The sequence below is a fragment of the Nesoenas mayeri genome (assembly GCF_963082525.1).
Source record: "Nesoenas mayeri genome assembly, chromosome: Z".
In the NCBI taxonomy this organism is placed as follows: domain Eukaryota; kingdom Metazoa; phylum Chordata; class Aves; order Columbiformes; family Columbidae; genus Nesoenas; species Nesoenas mayeri.
The window spans coordinates 38,637,944-38,653,319 of NC_137542.1; the positions used below are offsets into that span (position 1 = coordinate 38,637,944).

The window sequence follows — 15,376 nt, forward strand, 5'->3', positions numbered from 1 at the left end:
CTAATCATTGTGCTGCTTGTCCAAAACTAGCAAGGGTAATCTTTAACAAGTCATAGAATAGATTATAAATTGCAGCAGCCTTTAGTATTAACTGTAATTCTTACACAATGGCCATACTTCCTTCCTTCTCCAATCAATTAACCACTTCAGTGCAACTAAGAGTGCTGATAACTTCCTCAGAAGAGGAAGTTTCTGTTGCTGTACCCAAGAAGTTTTGTAATCTGTGCAATCACATTAAGCAGGAGAAACCATAAACTATAAACTCACAGCCTGAGACAGAAGAAGAGAAGCAAGTTTAGCAGTTTAGCTACCACACAGCGCATCAGTACAATAATTAACTGGTTTGCTATACCACACACAAACCATACTGCAAACTGAATTCAGAGTTTTAGGTTGTATTCCCAAACTTTATGGAAGACCAGTATTTAGTTTTCAACCAGAGTCACCCATTTTGCTTTGAGCCCATTTACCAGGAAACTGGGTTACCAGCCGACATTCAGCTAAATTGAGTGAGAGTAAATTCAGTTGTGTTCTGCCCCCTTCCTCCTGTGCTTCAAAATCCATTAAGTCTTGTGTTTTCAGCCAGCATAGTCTATTTTGCTTTATTTCCTGACTAGTTCTTTCTAAATGGTTATAGAGGATCCTCTTCCTGAGTTGTACACTTAACTTCTATTTAAACAGCTGCATTTAAAAAAATCAGATGAAACATAATACATATGCATAATACTTGGCTGTAACACTTGTTTAAAATTTTGATAGTCAATGAGTATAGTCCATGTAACCAGATGAGAAGGGTATACCTGGCTACTTAAAGAGTGCCATGCATAGCCAGTGCAACAGAAATTTTACATTAACACAGTAAAGAAAGCGCAGAGGACATCTTGCTTGTTAAAAATTTCCAGTCAGCATTGAATAATATTTCAGTAGCAGGCAATAAAGTTTAATATCTGGTAAGAGTGGCTAATTCGTACCCTACATTCATTTAATAGCACACAATGTGCAAGTTAAAAGGAACAATTAAAGCTATGTTTTCCTACTTTAGATGCTTGCATACATATTCTTTGCTAGGATTCAGCTTCTTGGAGTTGAGAAGTCTAGAATTCAGTCAGTTAGAAGTTATGTAGATTACACAGAAGTAGTAAGAAAATATGTCTTATTCTCAAATTTTATAGAAAAATACTAACAATGCTTAAAGAAAGCAGCTTGACAGCAACTTTCTGTATATATTCCAGATAGAAACTCAGGCACTTAACAAGTATTTTGCTGTTACAAACCCAGCTTTCCTATAATAATTATTCACATTTTTCTACAAATGCTAAAAAGTAAACTTATGCCATTAAGATAACACGTAAAAATATTTTTTAAATATGTCCATACTTGCACACTCCCAAGTGTATCTACAGTCAAAATCCCCAAAGGTACTGTCCCAGATTATGTGCACATTGAAGTTCATGTTAAACATCCACAGTTCCCCTTAATATACCAGGTTACTTGTTTTCTTCCACTGCAGTCTCACTTAAGTATTACTTTATAGGCAAGGGGAAAATGGGACTCACAGTCAGTCCAATTCAGAGGATTCCACCCTGTTTCATTTAAGTTATAAACTAGAGATTAAAAATGAGACTGCAAATTTAAGTGTCACTTTTTTTGAATACTGAAATGTATGTTTAGGAAGTTAGAGAACACTACAAGTCAAATATTTTAAGTTGTTCAAAAATTGAATATGATCTTTTATATCCAGATAATGGTGTACAAGAACTTTGGTACAAGCAATCTAATGGTGCTTATTCTTATAGGCTTCTTTTGAAAACCCCCAATTTGCTGATTATGTGTGTACAGCAGATACCATTTCCGAATCCTTTTGTGACAGGGCTACACTTGCTGGTGGAGGCTTATACAAACATGCTGCCATGACAATAAAGATGATCGTGATGATTTTGCAAGCAGTACCTGAATGCAAAGAAGAGAAGAGTCCTTGTTGCAGTCGTGTTCAATAGTAGATAAGAGTTTTTCAGCCATTTATAAAGTTTAACATACTGAATTACACTGTAGGAATTTAAATGGTTGCTGTGAACTTCAACATATTTTACATGAACTGTGAAGATCAGGTAAAGGCAGTGTTCCAACTGACTTCAGACCCCCAGCTGCCTGCCAGTTCTTGCTTGCAGCAGCTACTGCCATTACTTCAGTTCTGTATTTTTTCACCACATTCTAATCTGAAGTACAAATCTTCCTTATTTCTTGTTTCAGTACTGTTCTTCAATGCATTCTCTTTGCCCCAAACTAAAACTCCCCAAGTAAAAACCTGTTAAGTATTCTCTCCTCAACTACCTTTAAAGGTTGTTCCATTTACTCATCATTAGCACCTAGTGGTGCAACTAGTACCTAGTTTGTGCAACTTAGTGGGACAAGGAGTGGGGGAAAAGAGGAGGGATTGTATTTTATGACAAATACGCCTGAGAAGTAATGAAGCCTGAAGCTGTGAGTCCTGCTTTTTTAATTTCAAGATTAGATGTTAGTAATTCAGTTTATGCACTGTATCACACTTGCTAAAAGACAGGACAAGAGCAGTTACCACAGATTCAAGCTTAGCCTGCCTTCCCTTCCCCAGACTTACATACCTCACACACCTGAAGGGAACAGATCATTAAACAACTTTCAACTAGCATTCAAAAAGATTTTCAAGCTCTTAATATTTGTTTAGCGAAAAGAACTGAAATATGACAAGAGGAAGAAAGCTTTTCAGATCTTAAGCTGACAACAGACCAAGCCAGATAAGACTGAAATGTGTGCCAGTCCCTTGAAGTTCAGTATGATAATGTTCAGTGTGCCAATGAAGAAAGACCAAAAAGGAAAACTGTTTTGTATTAATGTTACTAAAAAAAGAAATGTTTTTAATGTAATTTTTAAGAGCCATTTAATGTAGCCTTGCTCCTTCCATGATATTTACTATTTATGAAAAAGAAGTTGTGGTTGTTTTGTGTTGGTTTTCGTTTGGTTTGTTTTCTTTGTGTGTGGAAGTTCATTTTTCTCATTGTTCTGGTTTTGTTTTGTTTTAAAAAAATTACTACTGCTAAAAAATAAAAATGTAATGTTCTATTTTAAAATAATTCCCATATGGCAGTCAAGGTCAGTATATCTATTATCTTGTATATGTACTTAACAAGAAGTAATCACTTACTTATGCCCATCAGCAGATAAGCCATTCTTTTATTGTCATAAACCAAGCAGGCTCCTTTAACTTTACATTCATTAATATCCCACAGAGTACAGCTGCTGTCTATAGCAACACCAAATAAAATTGGTCCAGGAATAGTACCTAAAAAACACAGTAATATGTCAGAACATTTGAGTTACTTGGAATAGCCTTACCTGGTCTTGCTGCATACAGTGAAATGCCAAGCTGGTAGGGAAGATAAAATTGGAGAGCCACACACTAAACTTAGCATTTTAATCAAAGTCATGGGGCTCATATTACATAGCAAGTGTTCATCTTCCATTGCTCCCAATTAATAGCTAGGATACTTAGAGTGTCAATTCTTCACAGAGCTTTCACTTTATTAAGCAAGAAGTTTGTTGACTCAAAGAAGTTTGACTCAAGCTTCTTCTAACTTCCTCAGTTTTACTTGGAAAAGTATTATTAAAATTGGGGGGAAGGGGAATCAGCTAATCCAGGAAACAGGATTTTAACTGAAACAGAAGTCCCTTTCCTCAGATCACATACACTAACCCGTTCCAAATTCACAAACCCCAAATATTATGTTAATATGTTCAATTATACATTTCTTTTCATCCCTCTAATGTAGTTAAGCTCCTAGGAAAAAATTCACATAAAATTAGTAGCACTTAAAATTATTCCTGCCTAGAAGTTATTAGATTTGTATGATTTTTGTTACAACAGTCCTTTATGAAGCATAAGTGTTTTGCAGCCAGGTATAGACAATTTTATGATAAACACTCCAGGTACATCACTACACATCTACCTAAGGCCTAAACTGTTCTTGAGCTAACAAGCAGCTGCCCTCACTACAGCTAGCTCTTCTGTCTAGCATGCCTGTGGGATTACTCAAGTATCTATCAAGCGTAGATATCTTATTAATATTAATGCTGCTAGTTGCTGCCCCTTAAGCCTTGGTCAGTACGGGCAATGCAACAAGTTATATCTTATGCTCAACAATGAAGTCAAAAGTTAAAACTGGGCTGTAGGTATCTTACCTTTGAGTAAAATAGAACAAGGAAGCCCTCATACAACACTTAACATCACCTCCCAGCTAATTTCTACCTGTGCGGTTTACTCTTGTTATGCTTTATTGGTAGAATGACTTAGATTAATTGGAGTTTCAAGAGGTACAACAAAGCAGAACTCATGCTGCTAGATATTTGATCTCAAGTGGTAGGGAATGGCTACAGTACTGAATACTGACATAAAAATCTGAACAGTAACTGAGCCTCAACCCAGTCTTGAATTACCTATGCCATTTAAAAAGTGTTGAAGACTAAAACGAGTTTAAACTATGCCTGAGAAATTCAAATGCGTGGTTCAGAGAATGCCTAGATGTAGCTTTATGTTTTGTTTAAAGTGATTCACCTGTCTTACTGAGATCTTGCAGTTGCTTAAATTTAGAATTTAAGTACATTTCCTACATAAAACCCAGTAAATAAGAGTGTGGAAGTATCTACAACTTCTATAAAGACTAAAATTAGTCAAAGGAATTAAAGAGAAGAGAGAAGAAGGAAAACTCCACCTATCCACTTTAAAATATACTGGCATGGCCAATAAGGACACAACTGCATGAGACTGGGTCACTTTCTTTTAACTTCTGGAACCTGAGATGTCAACTACATGCAGCAGTTTTCTACTACATCACTTTCTCATCTCAACTTTCAGGATACGCTTGCTTCTGGGGGAAATGACAGCAGGTGACATTTGCTGAAAGAATGACAGTTACCTCTATTTTGCTCATGCCAATAGGAACAAGAAAGGCAAAAACAAGCGAGCATGCGCAATTTAAAGAGGAATTTGAATCTCAATAGCATCTGCCTTATAACAAGTGTACTCTATAAGCCAAATGCAGACTGCTTCAAGCTCCTCTGAAAGATTCTTAGTGCATTATTTTTAAGTGTATGAAAACATCAAATAAGGAGATTATTCAGAGGGAAATGCTTCAAGAAGAAAGTCATACCCAGTATTCGCAGAAACACTGACTGTACTCCAAGAGCAAATGAGCGCTGTTTATCTGGCACACACCTGTAAACAAGATTTGCAGTTTAAGACTCAGTAAACAAGTGTTAACTGTTCTGTTTCTATGCTTTGTCCCTCAGTAAATATGCTTTGTCTTAATATACTCTTTTAGCCTCTAATTGTAGACGATTTTAAAAGTCTAATGTGCAGAATATGTAGCAAAAAACTTCAAGAGGCATTTTGAGAAAAGATAGAAGCAACTCGTATAGCTCATCAAGGAATTTTAGAGTGAACTCCTTTAACAGAACAGTATAAATAAAAAGCTAGCTTACCAGCAGCACCCCGATATACTACTGAACATTTTTTCCACAGACGAACCAAGGAATTAAGGACAGCAATAGGATGCAATCCTGAGCTACTATCCCTTAAACAGTAATACACTAATTGATACTAGGCTTCAGCAAAGCACAAGGTATTTCCCATAATTTTTTTATATAGTCACCTGATCTACCAGTTTTGGCCTGTTCTATACAAATAGATATATTGATTTAATAACTAGCAGAATTTACTTCCCCTTAGTGCCTACCCATTTCTTTCAGATATTTCTCCAGTAAACACTTTATCCTGACAGTGTCCTAAAGATACTACCATAAAGATTAAATACAGCCTAATTTACTTAATTTATACAGATTAGTTTCAGCACTTTTTAAAAAAATATAAACTGTATCATTGAAACACTGTCAGTGCTAAAAAACAAACAGTAGTCAGGACTCATTCCCTTATTCTAGAATATGTATAAGGATTAGACACAGAACAACATCCAAGATTAGCAGCTATTAGCAGCTGTTAGGATCCCCCTACCCCTAAAGGTGAGTAGAAGAAGGAGAAAGTGTTTTTGTCTAGCACTAGAACACTGTCACGAACACACACATTTACACCTAAAGCTACACAAAACAGGTCCACTGAAAAGATAATATACATATATACAATTTAAATTAGTTTTTGCAGATTTAAAGTGCTCTGCTCCATAAAAACTGTTTAACCATTTCACTGGTAGTATATAATAATTCAAAATTCCAGATGTTATTGCTTAGAAATATCTAAATAAAACTGTGTTAGCTCAGTTTTGAAGATAATGCACCATTCCAGCATTATTCTGCCCCCACACTATTATGACAAGGTGTTAATTCCAGATTTGCATGAATTCTGAACAGGATGCTCCTACAAAGCACTGCTGCAGTGTATCATTTCCCTCCTCAACTCCCTGCCTCGAAAGTTGGAAAAAAAGAATCTAACCACATCCTCCCAAAGCATCATGCACACTGTGCATGTATACCTATGCACCATGAACTTTCTCTCTCTAGAAATATTAGAGGTACAAGTCAGATGTCAACATGAAGTGTAACAGCTATACTTTCAGAATGAGGACACTGTTTAAAAAACAAAAAATTATCTAGTTTTCGTGAGTATGAAAGACAGTCAAACCACTGGCTAACAGACACATACATCCTGTCACTTTTTATACTAATGACTACCATACATATAATGTCAATATCACATGAAAGGTAGTCTACAGCTCTTGACAGATCACAATTTTGCAAGTCAGAACTCTGAACTGAGACATGAATCAAAGGCTGATAATACAAAACTGGTATCTATTTTGACCTTTTCTTGATACAATTGGAAATCCTACCACTACTGATACACAGGCTAGTTGAATATTTTCTTCATCCAACCACACGGCACTTTATTCCTTCTTGCTTTGACTAAAAGTCAGGAATGCTCCCATTAAAGAGGGATTTTGCTACAAGTGGGAAAGAATTTTTTTTTTAATAGATTCAAACAGTACCTACTAACCAAATGTTAGAGACAGTGAACAGTGTATGACTGTCCTCTGCTTTGAGTACTGCCTGCTTTCTATACAAAGTACTACAACAGAAAATCCCACATTCCAAAGTAAAACAAATCAGAGTACTTCACCAATTTGAGTTTTCACAAGAATGCTACCTATTTCTCAGCCCCAAAAACATACCTGAGAATGGCCACAGTTGTTGGAGTAACAGCCATAAATGTAAAAACAACAGCAAAAAAGAAGAAGGTCAGGAATAAAGATAAAAATTTGCATTGTGTTGGACATTTCCCAGGGGCAGCTTGATAGAGAAAGTCTTCCAAACCAGTTTCTCTTTTTGGTTTCCCAACACAGGAACAGTTGTGGTATGTCTACAAGTAATTTATAAAACAAAATTTAGCTCTAAGAATTATATAAGTGACACTAATACGGCAGACGTTCATTGGTTCTGCACCACACTGAACACAAGAATAAATCCTGACTGTACAGTATGGGAAACAGTTCATTTCCTGCTGATAATATAACACTATAACCTTCATTTTTGAAATTGGCTCATCAGAACTTGAATAATTCAGGTCACCTGAGGAAAAGCTATTTTTAGTTTTGTTATCTAAAAAGACAGTGGTATTCATTTTGTATGAAGCAAGCTTTTAAGTACAAGCACAAAAAAACTAAAGAAGATTTTAGAGTTACAGGCACAATCATATGCAGTACATAAAACTATGCAAAAACACCAATGTTGGTGAAATGCTAATTTTTGCACTCAAATCTTATTACAAATCAGTGAAGTTAATGCTGGTTACTGTATACAATTGAGAAAGGGCAAACTACACTGTTAAAAACAAAATTTTCTAAATACTGATATATATTGATATTAAAAAATGAAAATATATACTTTTCAAACAAATTGCTTTTTTGAAAATGTTATAAACACCACAGAGAGTGTGAAGGGTTGGAGGAAGGGAGAAAATGTCCCTTTTCTCTTCTTTTTTCTTTCCCTGTATGAGACTGGTTTCATTTGCAAGGTGTAACTTCTGAACAAAGTATAGCCAAAAGCTGCAGTTACCTTACAGCAGAAGCTATCTTACATGACTCTCAAAAAGTATTTTTTCCAAAACCGAAATAGGTTCATGTTAACTGTTTATTAACCAAAACTGCTGTTTGTTTCTGTACAATTCAAACATTACACATCAAAAACCTTGAACTCTCCTGACTACTAGAAAATGTTAGTTAAACCAGTTTCATTCTTTAGATTCACATCTACTTGTGCCACTATTACCTCATGCCTTACTTTTCAAGCTTATATAACACATATCTAGTTAGAACACAAACAGAACAAACTGTAAACCACAAAAGTTCACATTCTTCAGCGATGTTAGTAAGTCCCATATCAAGCTTGACAGTCTTGTCTATGAACAGGCTGTTTTTTTACATTTGGCTGTGCTTGACAGGAAGAGAGGTGAGCTCTACTCTTAAGCAAGATTGCTTTTGTAAGCAGGCCAACAAACAGTAGTTTTACACTCTTCATTTACATCCAAAGTTTGTTTTCAAATTAAAAAAAAAAAAAATACATCAGTGAAGTGTGAAGCTTTCACAGTAAGAAGTAGTCAGTCTCCTACATTTTCTTGAGTTAATATCTCCTTTCATTTGACACTGGCCCCCAGAGGCACCCTCTGGTTCAGCTTGCCCGCTTTTAGGATCTTTCTACACTCCTTTCACATCCCTGCTGACCAATAAACCCCTACAATGGAAGAAGACTCAGAGTAAATGGAAAAGGGTTATGTGCCCATGAAGCTCACAGAACAATGCAGACTGTGAGAGAGCACAGCTATTGCAAAGAAAGCTACGCAGAAAAGAAACAGCTGAGTGGACCAATTTGTGGTGTAAATGTTTTTCCCTGAGCTCACTAGGAGTGTGAAAGTCTCCCTAAGTTAGCCAGACCAGCATGGCAGGAGTGTGGCTCAGCCCAACATAAGCTATAAAAAGCCAGGCAACTAACAGAAGAATTTCAAAGAGCAATGGGTTTGAGCTTGGCTTCAGTTGTTGGGAAAGCATATGTGGGGGTTGGAGAGGCTGAGCATCATGATGGTGAGCAGGTCAGACACTGGTAATGGGAATCACACTAGTATTGTGACTGAACTGTGTATTGCAATTGGTGTATTTTCCTAAGTGTAAATTCCCTTTGCATTGTGTTTTCAGTATAGTTTGTATCACACTGCCAAATCAGAAATCCTGTGTAACATCAGCTGTCCTCACATAAATAAATAAGATATTGAACATCACATCCTCCACAAGAGGAGCATCTAAAAGCACCTGATCAGAGAGTATTGGATTCTGATGCATTTCATCCTACTTAGACCTGTATTTCCAATCCATACCAATTTTTCTTGTAGTAACTACAACTTAGATTCAGAAATACTGTGATTTCCTGTCATACTAGTAGAAGAATGCTTTCAATATAAAACACATTTTGCAGGAAACCAGAACAAACCATGTGAGCTATCTTCATAGCGTTAAGTACCTTTTTTATGTTGTTAAAAAGATGTGATGAACATCCTGCGAAACAGGGAGAAAAGTACTGGACTTCATCTCTGCCACAAACCGGGTAGTACATTGAGCGCAAACAGCTGCAATTAGCATTGCATGGTGCTGTTAAGTTATTTGGCACACCTGTTCTGAAAGGTAAAAGTTAATAGGCTTTTAATAAAGTAATTTTAAACAGCACATACAGAACTAAGTAATGCAGTATTTATAGGATAATACATCTCAAAATACTCAATTCAGGTGATTCATGCACTAAATTGTTTAAAAATAAGCCATATTCCTAGCAGCTACAATTCTAGAGGAAATTTCCATTTATTCTGTACTTATTCTGTATTTGTGTGTGCTATTGTTACTTCCATAGATTATTCCTCCAATTTCCATTCACAAAACAGATGATGAAATTCTGTGTCCCAATCCAACTTTCCTCTCTCCCACACACCGACACATTTGAATTTGTTCAATTTAGAGTTTTAAAAAGAATGCAACAAGATTAAAAGCAGTATTCAGTATTCTTTACTCTATGGATCATATTAAATGGTCTTCTTCCTGTTTTGGATTCAAGTCCAGTTGGAAACCCACTGTATTTTTATTATTTTTAACACTGATATGCAGAGTGCCATGACATACAGTTAATTTTATTACACCCAAAAGAATTACCTCTGGCTGTTCAGGGAGTAAGTAATGAAGAAGAGAATTTAATTTAAGTCTTGCTTACTATAACTACTGCCAATTTAGGTCTTTACTTCCAGTATAAGCCATAGTGTGGCTGTATTTGAAGTAGTCCCACTATATTATTAGTATCAAAAATAAATTTGTGATGTGGGAGGACCTTCCTAAGATATAACTGGAGAGAATAAAAATGCCCTTTGCTTTTCCAATAGTAGTGCATTAATCAGTAAAGAAGCTTCACAGGTTAAGGATTCAGTCAGCTGAAACCAGGATACTGTCACTGACAGCAGTTTAAATATTATACTGTAAACTGAAAGTTCCAGATTCATCACCTAAAAGGCAGATTTCTTTAAGAGAATTTAAGATGCTCAGAAATCCAATAAGGAGAAATAATTTATCTAGGAATTTAGCTGGTTATTTACACAGAACTCAAACTGCACATGGAATATTGGGGATATCATAACCACATATATATATACTTAATTTGGTAGTAGTATAGTTGAATCCTACTCAGTTACATTAGTTCATTCTTCAAAGCTAGCTTGTTCTGGCTTAAAGCACTACAGTGCACCATAGCCAAATTAGTTAACCACAGATTTGTTCATACAGTGCCTTGTTACCCTATGAGGCATGCCAGGCCTAGAAGTATTTAATCATAATCAGTGGCAACCTTTGTCTTATTTACATGTGCAGACAATGTCTCTCTCCCCTGACCTACAAAGAGAGACTGAACCTGTAGTTACGCATGGTCAGAGAAAATTATTAAAATAATGAAGAAATACACTTTAGTGTATATAGGTTTTTATGACATGGACTTTCTTGTTCTAACCTCATTTTTCTAAAGATGGCTAGCAGATGAGGCCATTACAAGGTCTTTAAGAGCGCTATAGTTTGGGTATTTTTTCACAGCAAAACAAAAAAAGGACTCCCAGAGACCTGTGTGAATGAATTGACCTACAGAAATAATTGCTGCATTTCTGTTCAAGCTTTCAAAGAAATACTGGGTTAAATAATTTGGCAAAAAGAATTACTCAGTCTAGTAAACACTTCAAATAAACTACATTAGTTCTGCTTATAGCCTAATTTAATTATAAGCAGAGCTACCACAAACAATATACTCTGTTCATTTACATATGAACTCAAAAGTGATCTCAAACTCATGTGGTTCCTGTACTAAATTTACAAAAGCTTTCCTCAACCTGACACTTCCAGGTTATTTTTCAATAGAAAGAGAATACTTGCCATGAAGGATTTCTTAAAAAATCTCCACAAAAATGAATCTGTATCAATTTCCAACTCAACTCTCAGAGCACTGATAATTTATTCTTTCAGAAGCATTTGTTCAGTAGCATAAGCAGGAATTAGAGGCTTGGCTATTCTTCCACAAGCTTACAAATGTGTGAAAGCTGCTACTACTTATTTTAGTTGCTTATTGCTTCATGGAAAACAGTTTCAGAACTGGCACTATATTAGTGCCGCTAACTATTCTGATGCAGGTCACATGTCCAACAAGCTATGGTCCAACATATAACAGTGAATTAGATAAAATGGATACTAAGTAGAGAGAGTTATTTCAGGATTGGTTAACTCCAAGTTGCTGTAGATAAGAGATCTTCAGCAACGCTTAAAATACATAACTGCTGAAGTTACACAAACCTATAAAATAAAATTTAACTGCCTTTAATGTAGGACATAAATCAATTCAGCTGTACCTACTGTCAGCTGCTCATTATCATAGGACCTGGTATAGAAATACGGATAGCTTCACATACTGTTATCTATACAGCCTCTTTAAGTATTCAGTTGCTACACACAGATGCTTTTGCTCAATATTTTACTATAAACTTTCCACAACACCTGTATCCTAATTTTCACAATTCTAAGGTGTCCACAGTAATCTTATAGCTAGCCTTCTTTTCAGACACTGAAGCATAGCAGAGCTATGTTTTAAGTGTCAAATGTCAACACTAGCCTTTGCAGATACTGTCAATTGATACAGCATGTTGTAAAGTTGGAATCAGTATGAATGGTAACTTGGGCTATTGCAAAGAAAGCTATACAGAAAAGAAACAGCTATGTCAGCTGAGTGGACCGATTTGTGGTGTAAATGTTTTCCCCTGAGCTCATTAAGAGTGTGAAAGTCTCCCTAAGTTAGCCAGACCAGCATGGCGGTAGTGGGGCTCAGCACAACATAGGCTATAAAAAGCCAGGCAACTAACAGAAGAATTTCAAAGAGCTATCAAAGAGCTGGGCTTTAAGGATTTTTTTTTTCCCCAGTCACCAGGATACATAATTTGGTTTATTCATTTTATATACCTTCTGGAAAAAGAAATACAAAAGAATGGTTAAGGCATCATGGCATGAAATTTCTACCCTGTTAGAAAACAAAGTCTGAATGTCTTCAATCACTGCTGCCTCCAAACACTCTGAATCTCTGTCTCATTAAGCTAAGGTTATCTACTCTACTGTTTTCACACTTACCTAAATGAAAGACCTGAAAGACATCCGGTTCCTCTTTCAAGTAACTTTGTATTTTTTGGGAAAAAAAAATTTAATACTTGTCAGTTATGTTTATGTCAACACTTCCATTAAAGGACCTGGGAAAATTAGTAGCCTTCATACTCTGTGACATTTGTGCACTTAGTTGCCTCCATGAGTAAGATGTGATTTTTCTGCAGTCTTCTATTTGTTACATGTTAATTTTAATGCAGTCAAAAAGCATGATAAAAATCAAGTGATGAAATTATATAGCTAACGATTGATTAAATGTTTATCATTTTTCCCTAAAAGTATTACCAAACCGGATGTGCATTACAGGATACAAAACCAATTTCTTCCTCAACCCATCTTCTGCATATCATGGTGCACTTCATGGTGTTATGTCAGTAAAATCCTATTCCTCATCCTACTTAAGTTAAAATGCCTTTTTATGCACTAGTGTATAACTTATAGATTCTGCTTTTGTACAAGGTAAAGGTGTTTAACCCTTTTCTAAAATGCGGGGTTTACGGAAAACAACAAAAAAGTATTGGTAGGTTATTTACCCACTTGTACAGCATGCTGCTCTTGCTTATGATTTTTTCAAACACCATCTAGTAGTCCCTAGCTACCAGCCTACTAGAGCTATTTTGCACAACAGCACCTGGCTCTCTGGCAGAACCTCAAACAGCTGGAGTTGCCTCTGGCTCTGACAACTCATGTCAGAATAACTGAGCACTCAAGAGCACAGTTTTTGCACAGCTAGCTGCCTTCTTCTTGCTCTTAAACACTGATTATCCTACTTAAAACTATTAGAATTTAAGCATTATAAACTTACAGTTAATTCCTTAATGAGGCATGACGGGGCATTTTATACAACATAGTGCCTATTTTGGTGATTCGATCAAATATATTCAATGTTGAAGTTTTAAAAGTGGACCTAGAAATCCATTCTCTAAAGAATGCTTGTGCTTGCAGATATTTATTTTTCATCTTGCTTCATTTTTATTTTTCTTATATTTTTCCCCTACTGCCATACCAGTTTCCAGAGTAAGCTTTGTACACAGCAACAGGAAGAACATTCATCCTAGAATTTCTTTCACAATTACTACAAATATCTAGAAATGAGCAACAGACTGAATTCTCATTCAGAATGAGAATTGCGTTTAAGTATTAATTGTTTAGAGAAGTCTTTCCTATACATGTTAGCCAAGAATATTTTGAATTATATTTAAGTTAACCATGTTAGTCCACCATCTTATTCTTCATCTTTGGTCACTGAGCTATGCTCTGTTTGTATTAAATTTCTACCTCTATAAGCCGTTTTATCAGGAAAAAAGAAAGCATTCTTTTTAAATGGAGGCTAGACATGCTAGAACCTGGTGCTAAAAGGTCTTTGGTTTTCTGGGGAAAAAAATTTAAATTAGTCTAAGTTGCAACAAACAAAATTAGCTGTAGTCAACACTGTCACTACTACACCTAGAATGGTTACAGAAGCTGGGATTTTTTTTATTGAGCAGGACCAGTCTGCTCAACACATTTTGCAGGCAACATATCATTATGTTTTCTTGTCTATGACATTATTACAAAGATTTCAAAATCGAGATTTTAGAGTACCATAAAACATTTCAGTTTCATACACCAAGGCAAAATATAACATTTAAAAATGTTTTGTATTCTGTGATGTAGCTTATTTATTTTAAATATTAATACCAAACCCAAAAGTGCATTAAAATGTATTTACCCATTATATGTTTCAGAGACACCTGCGAACGGTTCATTCCCACATTTAGCAAGTAAAAACGCTGTGTTTAACAGTAAGGCCACAGAACAAGTGCCTATCATAAACTTGATTATGCTTTTGCAATCCATTTTGCATCTGGAAACCAAAACGCCACTTATGATTTGGCCTAATGCTGCTGCTGGAATTAATACAAGCCCTAGAGGAAAACAAGACACCAGCAATTACACAAAAATGCAAGATATAACTAGTGAAGCAATTTAGAATGCAATTTCATGTTAAAACAAACAAACAAACAAACAAACAAAAAAACCCCACAACATAACAAATACTTGTATCTAAAGATGCAGTCAATGTCATGTCATTATCAAACCATCCTACCAGAATATACTGGCATGATTAATTTACTCTACCCTTACATTATCTTTAGCCTTTCCAGAAGTTCAACTTGACAGTATAATTTATAGTTCAACACAGCAAAACTAAGTTACTTAAGACCACTACATATTGGCCAGGTATCTCTGAACACCAGTTCATGAAACTAGAAAATGTTCTGTCATTGTTTCAGTGTTTTGTTGGTTCTTTGTTTTGTTTTGTTTTTTTCACATGTCCAAGTTCTATGTTACACATTTGTGTTATTAACTTTTAAATAAGAGAAAATAATCACTATTATACAAGAGACAACACAAGATAAAATCTTTCTGTAGATGCCTTATTGTAAAAGTCTAGCTCAGTGGGTCACTTTTGCAATCATAGTCCATATAGTTCAAAATAATCTATCCTCTTTGCAGTGTTAAGATTTGCAATAAACAACTGAGAATTTTTTTTATAACTAATCTACAATATAACACAGAACTCAAGAGTTGCTTGCACCAGCCTAAGACAGCTCAGCTACAGTGGCAGAACTGCACAG

General features: G+C 35.5%; 1 protein-coding gene across 1 annotated transcript in view; it reads right to left on the minus strand.

Annotated features, from left to right (window-relative positions):
- Positions 1–1,825: 1,825 nt before the first annotated feature.
- The window catches only part of SLCO4C1 (solute carrier organic anion transporter family member 4C1), a gene marked incomplete at both ends in the record, with an annotated part of 32,849 nt that continues 19,298 nt past the window's right edge, over positions 1,826–15,376 (minus strand). The window contains 6 exons of the mRNA XM_080362102.1: positions 1,826–1,950; positions 3,182–3,319; positions 5,184–5,248; positions 7,215–7,402; positions 9,553–9,706; positions 14,467–14,662. Of these exons, the coding sequence (XP_080218228.1) occupies positions 1,826–1,950; positions 3,182–3,319; positions 5,184–5,248; positions 7,215–7,402; positions 9,553–9,706; positions 14,467–14,662 (866 nt within the window). The remainder of the gene's footprint in view (positions 1,951–3,181; positions 3,320–5,183; positions 5,249–7,214; positions 7,403–9,552; positions 9,707–14,466; positions 14,663–15,376) is intronic.